General features: G+C 37.1%; 1 protein-coding gene across 6 annotated transcripts in view; it reads left to right on the plus strand.

Moving 5' to 3' along the window:
* Positions 1-18042, plus strand: part of LOC307129745 (R3H domain-containing protein 1-like) — a 96633-nt gene that overhangs the window by 20949 nt on the left and 57642 nt on the right. For all 6 annotated transcript variants that reach the window (XM_079822429.1, XM_079822430.1, XM_079822422.1 and 3 more), the window contains exons 2-3: positions 12981-13158; positions 17166-17355. In XM_079822429.1, coding sequence (XP_079678555.1) covers positions 17206-17355 — 150 coding nt within the window. In that variant the 5' untranslated portion in view covers positions 12981-13158; positions 17166-17205. The remainder of the gene's footprint in view (positions 1-12980; positions 13159-17165; positions 17356-18042) is intronic.

The following is an 18042-nucleotide window of genomic DNA, read 5'->3' on the forward strand; positions in this document are numbered from 1 at the left end:
TGTTTGCTTTGTATCTTTAGTTTGTTTTTCTCTCTATAGTCCACTTTATCTCGCTCACTGGTAGGGTTGGGTACCGAAATCCGGTTCCAATATGGCACCGGTACTTATATATCCGGTATGTACCGGACCGAATCAGAACGCAGATTTCGGTTCCTCATTTCGGTGCCAAAATTCAAACGTGCTTTCGCGCTTTGGCTGCACCGAGCCAGAGACAGACGCTCAGCGCTCGTCACATCACAACTCATGACAACTATTCAGTGTTTTCAACGACATCATGTTTATTTCAGGTTTCAGACATTTAAATGCTCATAAGTAGGCTACTAGCAAAAAACCCACACTGATGTCTATGAAAGCGGCAATGACAATCCTTTCAGACGGTTATAATTTGACTAACGTTACGTGTTTTATTCACATCAGATACATGCACATTATATAGTAACCTATATAGTTTACTCTATTCTTCTTCCAGTTCACTGGTCACTTACTTTCATGTATTTCGTGAGACGAGAATGAACTCAGTGTTGTAAATCCGACAGATCCGATTCTGAGGCGCAAACTAACATGGCGCCGCCCATTGCGCTTTATAGATCAACTAACACACATTCACTCACACATTTGAACATCAGATAAGAACACAGTTAAGAAGTTTGTGAATATTTTGAATAAAAAGAAAAAACGAAATAAACCCGATACAGCTGAGCTGTCAGCGCTATTGCGGCTGCTGTGTGTCATGTGAGAAACATGACGCGTCGCCATGGAAACATTAAGACGATGCGTTCTAAAATATTTAGCCAGAGAATATGATCATATTTCAAAATAAAGCTGAAGCTCGAAGCTGGTTAGTAGCAGAGCAAGAATACAGACGACTGCTGTTATTACTGTAACTGTTTAGAGTTATATTAGGCTTGTTGTAGTTGGGTGGCTTAGGTTTTACTGTGAATTTGTAAATATGTCAATTATAATTTGTAAATAAGTAAATTGTGTTTTGTATTTATTTATATTCATACATTTAAGTATACATTAAACGTTTAATAAATGGTTCAATTTAAATAATAAATAAATAAATAAAAAGCCATTTAATGTCATCCACCTCGTTTGGTGGCCTTTTAAAAAAAAAAAAAGTACCGGTTCAGGCACCGTTTAGGCACCGGAACCGTTTTAAAAGTATCGGTTTGGCACCGGAATCGAAAAAAACCCAAACGATACCCAACCCTACTCACTGGGGTTGTAAGGCAGTTTTCTTAACACAGTAGGTAAGAGGCTTGCATACATTTATTGTGAAATTTGCCTATACAAATAATTTTTAATTGATAATGTTCTTCTTCAGGTTTATACATCCAACATTAGCCAATTTAAGTTGGGAAACAATATGTTGTATTTATAATGTCACCCTTACTATTTATCGAACAGTTTAAATGTTTTTTCGTACGTAAAAATAGATGGATTTTAGGAAAGGGGGTCCCTCATAAAGGTTAATCATATTTGGGGGTCCTTGGCATCATAAAGTTTGAAAACCCCTGCTATAGACGACTTCTGCTGAGAATCTCAGAAATGTGAAAAGGGTCCATATTAGACATGCATAAGGGCAATTGATTGCCATGCTCTCTCAATTAGTGTTTTTTACGTGTATCGGCATCGGCCGATATAAGGCTGCTGCGTTCGCCGATATTTTTTCCCTGCATTATTTACAGACAGGCGTCCACAGGGCAGCTCTCACCGTCTTCAAACTCTCTTGCTCTCCCTCCCTCGCACATATTAAACAAAATCAACTGAGAATTGACACGATGGTAAAAGGTCGAAAGACTGAAATTTCACATGGAGTATTGGGAGATTTTTTTCCTGAATTACCGCTGGTGTTTCTCTACAAGAGATTAAAGGGTTAGTTCACCCAAAAATGTAAATTCTGTCATTAATTACTCACCCTCATGTCGTTGGACACCCGTCAGACCTCCGTTCATCTTCAGACACAAATGAAGATATTTTAGTGTAAATCTGATGCTCTGAAAGGCCTCCATTGGCTCAATGCACTTTACACTCTCAAGACCCTTAAAAGGCACTAAAGACGTCGTTACAAAGTCCATCTCACTACAGCGGTTCTACAATAACTTTATGAATCGGCGAGAATAGTTTTTGTGCGCAAAAAACCCTAAATAACGACTTCTATAGTGATGACGATTTCAAAACACGGCATCATGAAGCTTCGAAGCGTTATGAATCAGTGAGTCGATTCAGCAGTTTGGAGGTTTGACACGCGATCCGAATCATGAATCGACTCACTGATTCATAACGCTTCGAAGCTTCATGAGGCCGTGTTTTGAAATCGTTTGAAGTTGTTATTTAGGGTTTTTTTTGCGCACAAAAACTATTCTCGCCGATTCATAAAGTTATTGTAGAGCCACTGTAGTGAGATGGACTTTGTAACGACGTCTTTAGTGCCTTTTAAGGGTCTTGAGAGTGTAAAGTGCATTGAGCCAATGGAGGCCTTTCAGAGCCATCAGATTTACACTAAAATATCTTCATTTGTGTTCCGAAGATGACGAAAGTCTTACGGGTGTCGAACGACATGAGGGTTAGTAATTAATGACAGAATTTTCATTTTTGGGTGAACTAACCCTTTAAGGGGGACGTTTCCCTTCACAGGTGTTGCGGTGAGTCTGCTGCAGGTGCAGTGCCATCGAGTGTGTGTTTCCCATTATCCTCTCTGTGTAGCTTTGCACGTGGAGACGTTCCTCCTCTCGAACTGCCCAATCTTGTAGGCTAATGTGTTGAGAAACGTCCCATTTAGTGACACAAGCCCTCGTCAGTCTTGAAGACGAGAGAGAGAGCGGCGTACTCGCCATGCTGTGATGTTGGCTCAGGGTTTTTTTTGGGAAGGTCACACCACAGTTGTTGGCAGCAGCTCCACCCGCGCGCCCTGATGTGTTGACGCTTCTCGCCCACTCACACATCGCTCGCACCTCCGCCTGTCAATCTGACTGCACCACCTGAACACGGGTAATAAACCTGCGCTGCAGCTCAATGACACGCGTGTCAATTTGGGTCGTGTTTTCAGCACCTCATTGTTCCTTTGAGCAATCACACACACACACACAACTCAAAACCTAAGATGGAGCGTGTGCGCGCTTTCAGGAGAAATCATCAAATATTAACACGTCACAGGCGATTTTTATTGTGAGACTTGCGGCTATTTGCTCACGTTTGTCAATAAAACGGTGCAGAAATACAGTTTCTCATCATCTCCTCATTATTCAGATATTATGTGCTACCGCGTTATTACTCGTCGCAATCCCAGCGCGTTCTTGTTTTCTGAGGACTAATGTAACAGCATTCAGTGAACGCACGCTTTCCTGCGACGCTTCATTGAAAATAGATATTAGTGCATCCATGTAATGCTGCAGCTGCTGTAATTGTCTGAGAGACACACGCGTGTCCGGAGCAAATCTTCATCTCCTCTCGTTGAGTAACCGTTCACACACGCACAATTGAAATAAATTGATTATGGGGTGAAGATTTGTCAGCGGTGCAATTATTTCAGAGCAGTGGAAGTGTAAAGATGTGAGAATTTTGGTTTAATTATATGTAAATTACTGCAAGCTCTCTTCAGATGGTGTAACTAACCACCGTTTTTTTTTTTTTAGTGGCGTTATTACCTTCTCTAAAAATGTTGTGCATCAGTTATTTAAAATGACCTCTGTAGTTAAAATCAAGCGCTCTGTTTAAATGCATGTCCTAATGTTATGTTAACAGCTGGGTTTTGTTTGTGCTTGTGGATTTTTAATAAAAATCAATTAATATTCATTCATATTTTTGCACTGACAGACGAGAGCAAACCCTGAATCGAGTTGAATAATGACACTCCAGTAGAGCTGAATCAGATTGGTTTCATAATTGACCATTTTTGCATTTTTTGTAAGTGTGACCTGCGATTTATGTCTGTAATTGACAGCATACAAACAAAAATCTACTTTTATTTTCATAAACCACAAGTAAAACGTCAGTAATAAAATAAGAACAAATGGCAAACAACAGCACAAAGGATTACACGTATATAATCGGATTTTAACTGACAGTCTGAACGATGCGGCGAAAGCGGCGCGGCTTGAACGATTTGTGCGTCGAGGAGCGTTGAAATCAGCTCAACTTTATGGTAATGAGCTATGACGCGGTTCAGTGGCAACTGGGTGGCAACCAATGGGAATGTAGAAGTGCTTCGCTTGAGATGATTCCGATGAACGCAGTCCTGTAAACTTCCCAAGCTAAAAATGTAGGAGAGGTTGATCATTGCTGTGGCGGGTTCGATAAGAAGGCGCGCAACATAATTTATAGGCAACATTTTCGCTCCAGAAGCAGTGTTAATTTTGACAGCAAATTTTGATGTGGTTTTAGTCATAGTCTTTTGACTGAAATGCCATTTAGTTTTAGTCATATTTTAGTCACCTGAATTGTTTTTAGTTTTAGTCGACTAAATCTACAGTAGATTGTCTCCTAAAATCTAATGAGTTTAGTTAAATTGTAATACATTAAGCATTTAAGCGTTACATAACCGACTGTCACTTGAACTCTCATTGTGACATCATTTTGTTTTTGACATTAAAAATACACGAAAGAGCTCAATTCACTTTTTTGTTTGTTTTTTAAAAACATATACTTTTTATAACTTGGTATTTCTGTTTTAGTTAGTAGGCCATATCAGGTTAAGCTAAAGCTTCAAATACGTTATTTTTGAAATTTCAGTTAACATTTATTTAATTTAAAATAATGAAGATATTTTTTAATGGTTTTAGTTAACTATAATAACCCTGATACTTTATTGAATATGTGTCAAATACTGGTCTTTCCTCCTGACTATGAATTAAATGGGAATTAAATTAAATATAGTTTATTGTGTAAGCAAAAATGAATATATAGTGCGTGACTTTTAATTATAGACAAGCTGGAAATACACCAGGACTCTTATTTTGAAATGTCTGCGCCTCTATTGCAGTTGCAGGAGCTCATTCAAGTTCAGGAGATAAAATATGCTTTGTAACAACCGTCTAAAACATATTACTATATAAACATCGTAAAGTAAACATTGTCATTATTCCTCAGCATTAGTTCATAAAAAATTGCCTGGCATAAATGTGTGTTATTCATTGATTGTGAGATTGTGATCTCTTCCCTAATCGTCCCTCCCTAACATTTTCATCTCGTTTTTATTTGTTGACGAAAATGACAGTAAGTTTTCGTCATAGTTTTTGTCATCCAACACTAGTTTTTATTTAGTTTTCGTCAGTGAAAAAAGGTCGTTGATGAAAATGATGACACAAATTATTCGTCAACGAAATTAACACTGCAGAACGCTTGTTTTTCAGCGGGAATGCAATTAATTTGCTCAAAACAACACAGATTTGACCACTTGCAATAATGCTGCACTTCACCCAGGACAGTTATTGTAATGTAGGCTGTACACAAATTAATGTTAATTAAAGACCACGGCTAGCAAACGTCTCCTATAAACAGCATGTTGAAATTAGACTAGCACTTAACCATGAACACAAGCCACACCACACAAATGGCTTTTAATTGGTTTATTTTGTTAGCAAACATGTTAAGTGCTTTCAATCGATCTGTTTTTTTTTTTTTTTACTTTCACATTTAAATGATTTCATGAGGTTATCTTATACGGTAGGGTTGCGAAATATATAGAAATTATCGAAATTTCGCAAATGTACATATCGCAATATGCATATCGCAATGGCACGCAATATCTGAATGATTTTAATAGGCTACTTCAACATTGTGAAAAGTGAACGTTTTAGGTTGACGCATATAGCAGAGAATAGACTAGGCACACGACTGTTACTAATGTGACTTGCTTGACGTTAAAAAGAGTTATTAAACGCAATAACTTGCGAAAAACAACTCCTTGCAGTCTCGTGCTGTCTGACACACACACCGAAACGTGCGCACAAGCCGTTCTTTTTTTCGTGTCTTGTTACACACTCAAACTGTCAAATACACACACACAGTTATGTCAAAATGTCTTGATGAGTATTCATGTAAACACAGTTGGTTATGCTTTAAGTGAAGGATATCAGTTGGGGAAAGAAATAGATTTGACACACTTAAAACAATATCGTATCGCATATAGAATATCGCATTATTTAACAAGGATATCGCATTTTTCTTCAATATCGCACTGCCCTATTATACGGTTATACCCTACCTGTGGTCAGTCAGCACAAATGCCGATCAATATGATTGTTTGCTTTGGCCCCTTTAAATACAGTTTAAAAAAGACCTTTGATCAACGTCAGAGCGGAAGTGCGTCCACGAATATTTCTACAGCGTCGATGGCAGGGCGGCCGGAGCGAAGTTTGACGAAGTGTGAACTAGGGCTGGGCGATATATCGCATGACATTGTTAGGCGCATCTCGTCAGTAAAGCCGGTTCCTTGATTAGTAGTAAATCGCCATCACCTGCTTTCAGATAGAGCGGCATTTACTACACAGAGCCGTAGTTCACTGACAAGCTGAGCCATATCGCATTAATTATCACGGACGAATCGCCTGCGATAATTAATGCGATATGGCTCAGCTTGTCAGTGAACTACGGCTCTGTGTAGTAAATGCCGCGCTATCTGAAAGCAGATGATGGCGATTTACTACTAATCAAGGAACCGGCTTTACTGACGAGATGCGCCTAACAATGTCATGCGATATATCGCCCAGCCCTAGTGTGAACGCACAGTTAGAATATTAGGCTGCTGTCACTTTAAGAGTTCATGCACGGATACAATATACGGTTACACAACATGCCAGAACTAACTTAATACGGGCATTTTGACATCTCAAAAGTTCGGTTTGATTGCGATTTATCATGCCATCGATTCGGTTTTATTCGATATCACAATGCACTGCATCCTCATGCAATTTTGTCAGTCGGTTATATGAACTGAACCTTTAATTTGACCTGCTCAAAGAAAACACGCTTCTTGAATGTGTCAAACAAAACTCAAGTCTGGGCACAGAAGACAACCGGAGCGTTTAGAACAAATACACACAACACTAAAAAGCCACTTGAGGAGGTGGTCTGCGCTCGATACAGTCAAAACCAAAGTCTAAATGCATCTGGTTGTTGAAACCACATATGTACATTTTACTCCTCGCAACAATGCAAAAAAAATTTACGTGTGAGAGTGTGTTATGGGCTATGTTATAGCAGCGCTATAGCAACGCTACAGAAGCACGCATCACCACAGATGGGCAGCTGCGTATCTCTTCATCAAGCTAACGCACAAACTACTGAAAGTAAAGTCGCAGGTGCTCAACGTACAATCGTCTACATTAAAAGTAAAGAAACCGAATGATCTTACTAGTGCCGTTGCTGCGCTCGCTCATATTGCGGTCTTTGATTTTGAAATGATCTGATGATGAATAAAATGCAGCTCATATCTGTTGTTTTCGGTGACGTGAACTCCACTAAATCTGCATATAGTGCGGGAATTGAAGATCGGATTTATATCCGTTTTGCGGAGATAGGCTACATTTATGTGGCCAAGTGTAAATGAAATCGCTTTGATAAATCCGATAGCTTTGATTTACACACAGCGCGTGTGTGTGTGTTCTCCAGGTCGTGCTTACCAGGTTGTTCATAAAAGCCGAAATGTGCCCAGATGTCGTCTTTTAAAGTAGTTGGAGCATTTTAATTACTCGCACTCACATCTCCCCGCCCTCTGCCATTGTGTGCTACCGCGACAACGCACGGTACGTTATAATAATCGGTATGTTATAATAATCGGTAATGGTCTATTACTGAACCGATACCAAATCGTCCTCGTCTGCATTGAAGAAACGATTAATTTTGACACCCCTAATTTCGTATGTATTTGACCGTTTTAAGCCACTCATTTTGGGACTTGCGACTTACAAGCTGTTTGAGAGGCGGCTTTATGTGGTGCGTACACTTTCAGTGTGAGCGCGAAACCTGTGGGAATTAGTCAAATTATGCACAATACAAGCGTTATTTAACGAGCAAACAAGAAGAGTGAGTGAAAGGAAGCATGTGTGTCACTTCACGCTCAGAGAGAAGAGACCTTACTAGTAGGGCTGCACAATTAATCGAATTTGTAATCATGATTACAATTACGGATGCCACAATTATGTAATCGTTCAATAAAATGTAATCGCAATTACAAAAAAAAAGTCCACTTATATTATTTTGTGTACTTAATGTGTATCTTTCTACAGGTTATCTTAAGTTTTTTTTCCGCCATTGTTTTTATTTTATATAACATTATATGTATAACATTTTATTTGTATAACATTATAATACCATGTATATTTTTACTTTTTATATTTAATGAAACCAAACCAATGTATATTTGACTTTGGAGGCTTAATGCTATAGAATAATCGTAATTAATAATTAGGGATGCACCGGTTGACCTGGTCGGCCATGTAAAATCATGATCGGTGCATCACTATTAATGATCGCAATAGACCCTTTTCACAGACTGGGATGATGTGTTTTAACGGTCATCAATATCGTAAATCCTGCAACATTTTTTGTATTTTCATAAAAATACAAAATAAAGTACATTTATAACACTAATACTTTGTATTTTATTACTTTCGCATTAAATTGCAATAAAAAAGTTACCGCTGCTGTGAGGGTGTTTAGTAATAGCGTCTATGGGAGTGATGGTAAAAATGAACACATTTCTCTCTTTTCACTGCCGTTAATCTCACTCTATTTTTTCCCTCTTTTTGAAAGTTGTATAATCACTACTATGGCGTTTTTCTTTTGCTATGCAATAGGGATGCGCGGTATACCGGTACTGGAAAAATACCGGTATATATTTTATTTAAAACGGTACGATATCATGATTTTGCTCATTTCGGTATATGCTGCTGTTCCTAAGTTCACCGCTAGGTGGCAGCGCGCTACCCAAACTGACGTGAAACCGGCAAATGTGGCAACAGAACAAGATGAATACAGCAGTTGAATCTCACTCAACACGCACAAAGCTCATTAATAAAGAGAGTAGACGTGAAATTTGGAATTACTTTGCTTATAAAACTGCTGAAGAACCATCAAACCTTGCCAAGCATCGTCACTTAATTCCTGTCTTGTAAGACATTAAGAGATCGACAGGTGAGTGCATCATTCTAACGATCTAATTTAGACATTTTTCTTTTAACACTGATTAACGCACATACATAAGATCGTATTGTTTAAATATAAAGAAATCTCCAGCGTTCGTTTCAACCAGAGATGTTTAGACCTCATAATATTTGCACGCATACTGTTACACTATTTACATCCGCGAAAGACATAACCAACTGTGTTTATGTAACTACTCACTAAAGATGACATTTTTGACATAATTTTGTGTGTATTTGACTGAGGAAAAACAACTTAATTTGGAATGCACAAGCTCTTTAGGCGTGTGTGTGTGTGTTTGTTGTTGGCATGAGCGGAAAGAAAACTCTCTTAAAGAGCTCTCATCCCATATGTGTTACGAAATGCTATAAAATCGCTTGCATGTTCAAATTGGCGAGGTTTAAAAAGACGTGGGCAGGGATTTCCGTCAGTTGTTCCGCAAGTGTTGAATCTGAGCGCGCAAATTGCTTTTATAGTGCAGGTGCGATGAGGTGTAATGCTGAAATTACTTACAAAAAAGTTTCCAAATGACTGATTGATGTGACAATCTTTGTTGATTAATTTAATAATGAACATTTGCGGTAATTTCCCGCTTCATAAACCCAAAACTTGCGAGAGTGAGTAAAATTATGCGCAATACCCGCATCAAAATTCAGACCCTGTATGGTATCGATTTAATATCGGTACTTCGGTATTAGATTGTGGTACCGTACCGAAGACTAAATTGTGGTATCGAGCCATCCCTACTATGCAAGCAAATGGGCACACGAAAAAATATTTAATTTATTCTCTCATTCACAGCTATAATATTTAACCCAACTATGACGACTTCGGCTCTGAGAAACCCGGAAATGTGAAAATTACAATTTCAAGGGAATAATCGACAATTATGATTTTTGTCATAATCGTCCTACTTACTAGAAAATCGGTAAGACGTGAGACGGAACAATCGGTCACCAATACAGGCCAATCACGTGGAAAAAATCGTCCGATTCCGGTCACTTGCCGGTCCATTTCTGAACAGAACTGAATCAACATTAAACTGAACTGCGCTAATGTCTGTTTACTGTTTAGAGCTGCAGAATTGGCATTTTTCTCTTTTTTTGGATGAAGTTTGCATCTGTTTATTACGCTGCTTTGAAATGATCTGTATTGTATAAAGCGCTGTAGAAATGAAGGTCGACTTGTGCATTTGAAATATTTGGTGGCGTTTGTGCCCCGTTTAATTGAACAGCGCTAGTTGTAATGACTGTCCGTATGCAAACGGCAATTGAAAAGCACCCTACAATTATTGATTAAACCCTCTTGAAATGGAGCTGGCGTGCGACCCGGCCTCCGTAGACCACCAACCCTCCCAGTCCCAACGCTCTCCGGGTGTATTTTTGGGGTTGGGGGTGAAGGTACACCACCCACGTCTCCCCCTGACACCTCAGGCTTGGCTGTTTGGCTAATGAAGAGCTCAATTTAGCCAGTGACGTGCCGCGAACGCATCCGTGCGCTCTGATTGGCTGAGAGCTGCTGACATCACGTCGGCCAGCCGTTGATTTGCCGCTGTCTCTGAGGCTTCGGGCGAGAGTCTCAGCCATGGGCTCCAGCAGTTAGACGCACGCGGAGGAGCTCTCACTGCAGACTGAGCCACAGAGAGGAGGAGGTGGAGGTGGAGGAGGAGGTGGAGGAGGCGCTTTGGGGAGCCGCTGGTACTATGGAAACTAACCCTCTGACCGATGGAAATAATGACAGCGAACATGTGTCAGGTGAGTGTTGCAGGTAACAAAGGCGAATTTAGTTGTTAGAAACTTTGCAAATGCATTGCAAACTGTTCCAGGGGTTGAATATTCTTCCTTTGGATAAAGGTGGATGTGCGAAATGAGAGCTGGTTTGCTGTGGTTGTGCTGAGCTGGTCGGGTGAGGTGAGGACATTCATGTGCTGGTGCAACCATCATGAAGTTTGGCTTTTTGTGCTGTGATTTCCTCTGTCTGTGGAAGATGGGCTTTGTTCGGTGTAATTGAGCAGATGGAGGCGTTTGATCGCTCTCCGATCGATTCTGAAGCTGAAAAATCTCATATTTGATGAAGTTTGCATCACTGCAAAGCTGCTTTGAAACAATCTTTTCATTTTTAAATGTATAATGAGAGACTCAGTTCTTTAATGATAATAATAATCAACTTTTACACTGTATTTTTAAGCAATCATCTAAGCATGATTGGCTAATGAAGCGCATATGGGGCTTGTATTAATAAGTACGCCGTGGTTATGAACGTATGACGGCTTATTATAAGTGTATAAATGATTACTGATTAATTCTGAGTTTTTCAGGTGGCTGAGAACACCAGCGCTCGTCTCGTTTCACGAACGGCATGCAGAACAAACAGCTCATTTGTCTACGCCGACGAAATCAATACATGTCTGACAGCTGCACCTATGTCTCATTTAGAGAGTTCGGATTGATCGCGCCATCAAACTGTGTATTTCTCTTTCCCGTTTCATTTCTCCTGTCAAACATCGTTTCTGTCTGCTACACACGGGGCCTGTTAGCGCTGGACTTTAATGGAAAAATCATGTTTTAAACTCTGTGTTTGTGCTCTCTGTCCTCGTTTTGAAGTGTCCGTGCTGTCACCAGATCCTGGCACGCGTCCCTTTCCTCCTTTGTCCCCTGTCGAGGCTCCATCTTTGCTGGGCATCCGGGATTCTGGCGTCCGGTGCGGATAAGAGAACAAGCTGTTTCTCTTTGGCGTGTTTATAAGGGAATATGGGAGAATTTATGTTTGCGAGTGTATCCCACATGTGGCGCAGTGATTTGACAGCTACCTTGTGCAACCTGATTGTCTCTCTCTCTCTGTGTGTGTGTGTGTGTGTGTGTGTAGTGACAACACTCACACCCTGAGGCTTCAGATCTCATGAATATCAATCAGCGGCGGCCATCAGCCTCTTAAATAATGCAGCAGCGGCCGCATTAGGCTGATAAATGCGCTGCGTTGTCAGCGCTCTGTCCCGCCAACCGTTTGTGTAAAAATGTCCTTTACGTCGCTAAAGGTCAGAGTGCATCTCTTGTTAAATGATCCTCTGGTCCGTTTTTGCATGAGAGCAGATTTAGGAATCTGCAAATATTATAATGCACCTTCGTTACAGTTACTTATAAAGAGAAATAATCGACTTTATGGATGCCTTTCATCATGCATAGGCTTTTAAATGAAGTTAAACCAATTATAGTTTTGAGCGTTTTTAGCTAAAATTTATTTTAAAAACCTGATATAGTTTCTTTAGACACAGAAGCTGGGATGCATTAAATAATTATAATGCATTAGATTTAGGAATCTGCAAATATTATAATGCACCTTCGTTACAGTTACTTATAAAGAGAAATAATCAACTTTATGAATGCCTTTCATATACATATACATCAAATGATCCTCTGGTCCGTTTTTGCATGAGAGCAGATTTAGGAATCTGCAAATATTATAATGCACCTTCGTTACAATTACTTATAAAGAGAAATAATCAACTTTATGGATGCCTGTCATCATGCATAGGCTTTTAAATGAAGTTAAACCAATTATAGTTTTGAGCGTTTTCAGCTAAAATTGATTTTAAAAACCTGATATAGTTTCTTTAGACACAGAAGCTGGGATGCATTAAATAATTATAATGCATTAGATTTAGGAATCTGCAAATATTATAATGCACCTTCGTTACAGTTACTTATAAAGAGAATGAATGAATGCCTTTCATATACATATACATCAAATGATCCTCTGGTGCGTTTTTGCATTATAAATCGACTCATTAAAGCGCCATGTTCATGCTCTGACCCGTCGTGGTTCTGTGTTTGCAGGTTCCTGAAGGACATGAGAGCCTGGTGGGCGGCCGGCGCTGGTGTGATCTGGCTGTGGTTCTGGTGAAGAGGACATGGGCCGCCGCCTCAACTCGTGCCACAACACGCTCCACAGCGCCACCCAAACGGACGAGGGTACGGTCTTCACGCCAGGGCGACGTCAACAGGCCGCCATCGGGTAAAAGCTGGAAAGCTCTTTCTTTCGACAAAGCACACACGTCTTTAGTGTAAGGAATAGATCCACCAACACGCTATCTATCCCTGAAGCATGTTTTATTATGTTTAACCCTAGTTTTATCATTATTTCTAATGCATTAAATGGTTATAAATATTTAGGAATCTGCAAATATTATAATGCACCTTCGTTACAGTTACTTATAAAGAGAAATAATCTACTTTATGAATGCCTGTCATCATGCATAGGCTTTTAAATGAAGTTTAACCAATTATAGTTTTGAGCGTTTTTAGCTAAAATTGCTTTTAAAAACCTTATATAGTTTCTTTAGACACAGAAGCTGGGATGCATAATGCATAAGAGCAGATTTAGGAATCTGCAAATATTATAATGCACCTTCGTTACAGTTACTTACAAAAAAAATAATCTACTTTATGAATGACTAGGCTTTTAAATGAAGTTAAACCGATTATAGTTTTGAGCGTTTTTAGCTAAAATTGCTTTTAAAAACCTGATATAGTTTCTCTAGACACAGAAGCTGGGATGCATAATGCATAAGAGCAGATTTAGGAATCTGCAAATATTATAATGCACCTTCGTTACAGTTACTTATAAAGAGAAATAATCGACTTTATGGATGCCTGTCATCATGCATAGGCTTTTAAATGAAGTTAAACCAATTATAGTTTTGAGCGTTTTTAGCTAAAATTGATTTTAAAAACCTGATATAGTTTCTTTAGACACAGAAGCTGGGATGGCGTTACAAAAATAAGCAATGCTAATAAAGTGTGATTTTAATTTTTCCTGCATTACTGTAATCAAACACTAATATTTGAGCTGGTCTAATGCTGAAAACTAATGCATGATCGATGTTAAATTAATCCTTAATGCGTCTTTTTGAAATTTGCATATTCAATTCAAATTTATTTGTTTAGCACTTTTCACGATACATATCGTTTCAAAGCAGCTTCACAGAAAATGCATCTACATTACGATTTAAATTGATTTGTACGTGTTATGCATTTCAGAAATGCACATATGCAAAGCACACAGATTAGCTAACTATCTATTATTAATCATTATAATAACTATGGCACAGAAATAAGAATACATGAATAGGGTATATAGAGATGAGCGTATGTACAAGTACTAAAAATACTGTAATGGATTATAGAAAAGTTTAAAAATATATATTATTCCACTGGTGCACAGTTGATTTTAAGCAACGCGCATATTTACGCAATTCCAAATAATTCATACTATTTTTAAATGTAATGACGTTTTAAAATAAAAAACGGCTTTTCTGTGTGTGTTTTAAAATGCCAGGATATACACAACGAGCTCTCTTTTTATTTATTTAGTAAGTATTTTATTATAAGTAATAAGTCATTTATGATTCAAACGTCCTGGTCGCTCTTTAGGTAGATGTTTGACGCTAACGCCGACTGCATCTGTGTGTGTGTGTGTTTTAAAATGCCAGGATATGTATGACGAAGACGGCTTTCTGCTGGTCTATAGAAGTCTTTTTTTATTTATTTGGTATGTAGTTTATCAAAAGTAATGTCATTATGATTCAAACGTCCTGGTCGCTCTTTAGGTGGATGTTTGAAGTGCAGTTTTACGCTAACGCCGACTGCATTCGCAGGTTTCTCAGCCATCTGGATGAGGTGTTGTCTCTCCGCGCGTCTCGGTGGGGTTTTGGACCGCAGCGCGTGTTAGAAATCTCACTCTGCGCTGACGTGTTAATGAAAGTCTGAGATTGGTGTTATTCTCATTAACTCATTTTGCTCTTCAGATTCTTGTGCAAGACCCTCGGCTCGTAGTTTTAGAGGTTAATTGGTTTGGGGAACGGCACTCATGCACACCGTCTCCCTAGAGAACTCAACGACGTCATGCATTTAAATATACATATATATAAATTCATGCTTTTTATGCTCATTTCGACTGATTTGCAGCGAATACATGCGGTAGTTAAATCGTGAAAAGCACTAACGCTTGAGATTTATACACTGCCATTCAAACGATGTCTCTTATGCTCACCACGGCTCCATTTATTCTATTAAAAATACAAAAAATAATAATATTGTGAAATCTTGTGATTTCGATGTGAATATATAGTCAAGTGTAATTTATTCCTGTGATCAAAGCTGAATTTATCATCATTACACCAGTATTCAGTGTCACATGATCCTTCACAAATCATTCGCATATGAGGACTTAATGCTCAACAAACATTTATGAATATTATCAGGGTTAAAAAAAGTTGTGTAAAAATCTTTTTTTTTAGGATTCTTTGATGAATAGAAAGTTCAAATAGTGTATATGCGCGTGTGTGTGCGTGTGTGTGTGTGTGTGTGTGTGTGTGTGTGTGTGTGTGTGTGTGTGTGTGTGTGTGTGTGTGTGTGTACAGTAAATAAATATAAATATTTATATTTAAATTGTTTACTTTTTAATTAATATATTATATGTATGTATAATATTAATATAAATATATATCCTTTATATTAGAGATTTTTTGTGGAATAATTGTATTTATATGTATATATTTATTATTTGTAACAATTGGCCACTTCTGTCAAATATTTGTATATATAATATTAAGTGAATTAATTATATAATATTTATATAATATATAATATAATATAAAATTATATATATATATATATATATATATATATATATATATATATATATATATATATATATATATATATATATATATATATATATATATATATATATATATATATATATATATATATATATATATATAATATTATTATTATTATTATTATTATTATTATTTTTTTTAATATAATAATTGTATTTATATTTATATATTTTATTTAATTTGTAACAATTGGCCACTTCTGTCAAACATTTTTATATATAATATTAAGTTAATAATTATATATATATATATATATATATATATATATATATATATATATATATATATATATAATATTATTATTATTATTATTTTTTTTTTTAATATAATAATTGTATTTATATTTATATATTTTATTTAATTTGTAACAATTGGCCACTTCTGTCAAACATTTTTATATATAATATTAAGTTAATAATTATATATATATATATTTAAATATGTATTTAAATTTTGAAAATTATAAATGTAAAAATATACACTTGTCAAAAAAAAAAGACAGATAGACAGATAGACAGATAGATAGATAGATAGATAGATAGATAGATAGATAGATAGATAGATAGATAGATAGATAGATAGATAGATAGATAGATAGATAGATAGATAGATAGATAGATAGATAGAATGACAGACAGACAGACAGACAGACAGATAGACAGATAGACAGATAGATAGATAGATAGATAGATAGATAGATAGAATGACAGACAGACAGACAGACAGACAGACAGACAGACAGACAGACAGATAGATAGATAGATAGATAGATAGATAGATAGATAGATGGATGGATGGATAGATAGATAGATAGATAGATAGATAGATAGATAGATAGATAGATAGATAGATAGATAGATAGATAGATAGATAGATAGATAGATAGATAGATAGATAGATAGATAGATAGATAGATAGATAGATAGATAGATAGATAGATAGATAGATAGATAGATAGATAGATAGATAGATAGATAGATAGATAGATAGATAGATAGATAGATAGATAGATAGATAGATAGATGGATGACACTGAAGGAGTAATGATGATGAATTCAGCTTTGATCACAGGAATAAATTACACTTGACTATAAATTCACAAAGAAAACAATGATTTTACATTTTAATAATATTTCACATTTCACATATTTTTTCTGTGTATTTTTAATAAAATAAATGCAGTCTTGATGAGCAGAAGAGACGTCTTCTAAAAACATTAAAAATCCTACCGAACCAGAACGTTTGAACGGCAGTGCTTAATGACGCACAGCTCGAGCCACAGATGCGATTAGAGATTTAGTTTTTAGAAAAAGAATAATAATTCAAGCTTGTGTTTTAGGTTGCAGGCTCTTGGTAGACGCTCCAAATAGCCGTGTCTGATGAGGATGTCTGATACTGTCAGCGAGACCATGAGAGCTCTGGACGAAAACCCCTCGCCCGCAGCCGACCTGCACCTGGAAGCGTCTCAGAGCCGGACCCAAACCCAACAGCACCAGGAGAACTGCAGCGACGACGGGACGGACACGCAGGTGATGTCATATCTCATATCCTTACAGTTATAAACATAAATATTGATGAAAAAAAGTAGGGATGCACGATATTATTGGCACGACATCGGAATCGGCCGATAAATGCTTAAAATATAAAAATCGGCATTGGCCGAAATATAAAAATAATTATGCCGATATGATAACGTGTTGATATGCGCCTGCAATAACTCAAGTGTGCAAGGAGTTCTATAGCGATAAGATCACGTCATTCTTCAAGTGAAAACAAGCACATGCTTTGCATGTATGGGGATTTATATTGTCAGTTTTTAAATGCTGCCTTGAATTTGTGAATCAACGCAGGATTGCCAGGTTTTCACAACAAAACTTGCCTAAAACAAGCACAATCACGTCTCCCCACTCTATAGCGCACGCAGCAGCCTGTTATATGATTATATATATATGTTATATAATTAATGTTATATATAGCTGATTTAGTGGAGGTGCTGTTGTTACAGTAATAAAATGAAAAGTAGAATACACAAATAAATAGAAGTTTCTTCTTTTTCTGAATAAATAAAGCAGTAATGATGTCAAAGCACAAGCATGACACTTGTAAATTAAATACTTTTACATACAGTTTATTAATCTGTAATAACATTTTATGAAATGGATGATGAAAAATAATCCAAGGAGCTCTAAAATAACTGTGAATGTTTTTATCTGAAG

This window comes from Gobio gobio (genome assembly GCF_949357685.1).
Source record: "Gobio gobio genome assembly, chromosome: 7".
Classification (NCBI taxonomy): Eukaryota; Metazoa; Chordata; class Actinopteri; order Cypriniformes; family Gobionidae; genus Gobio; species Gobio gobio.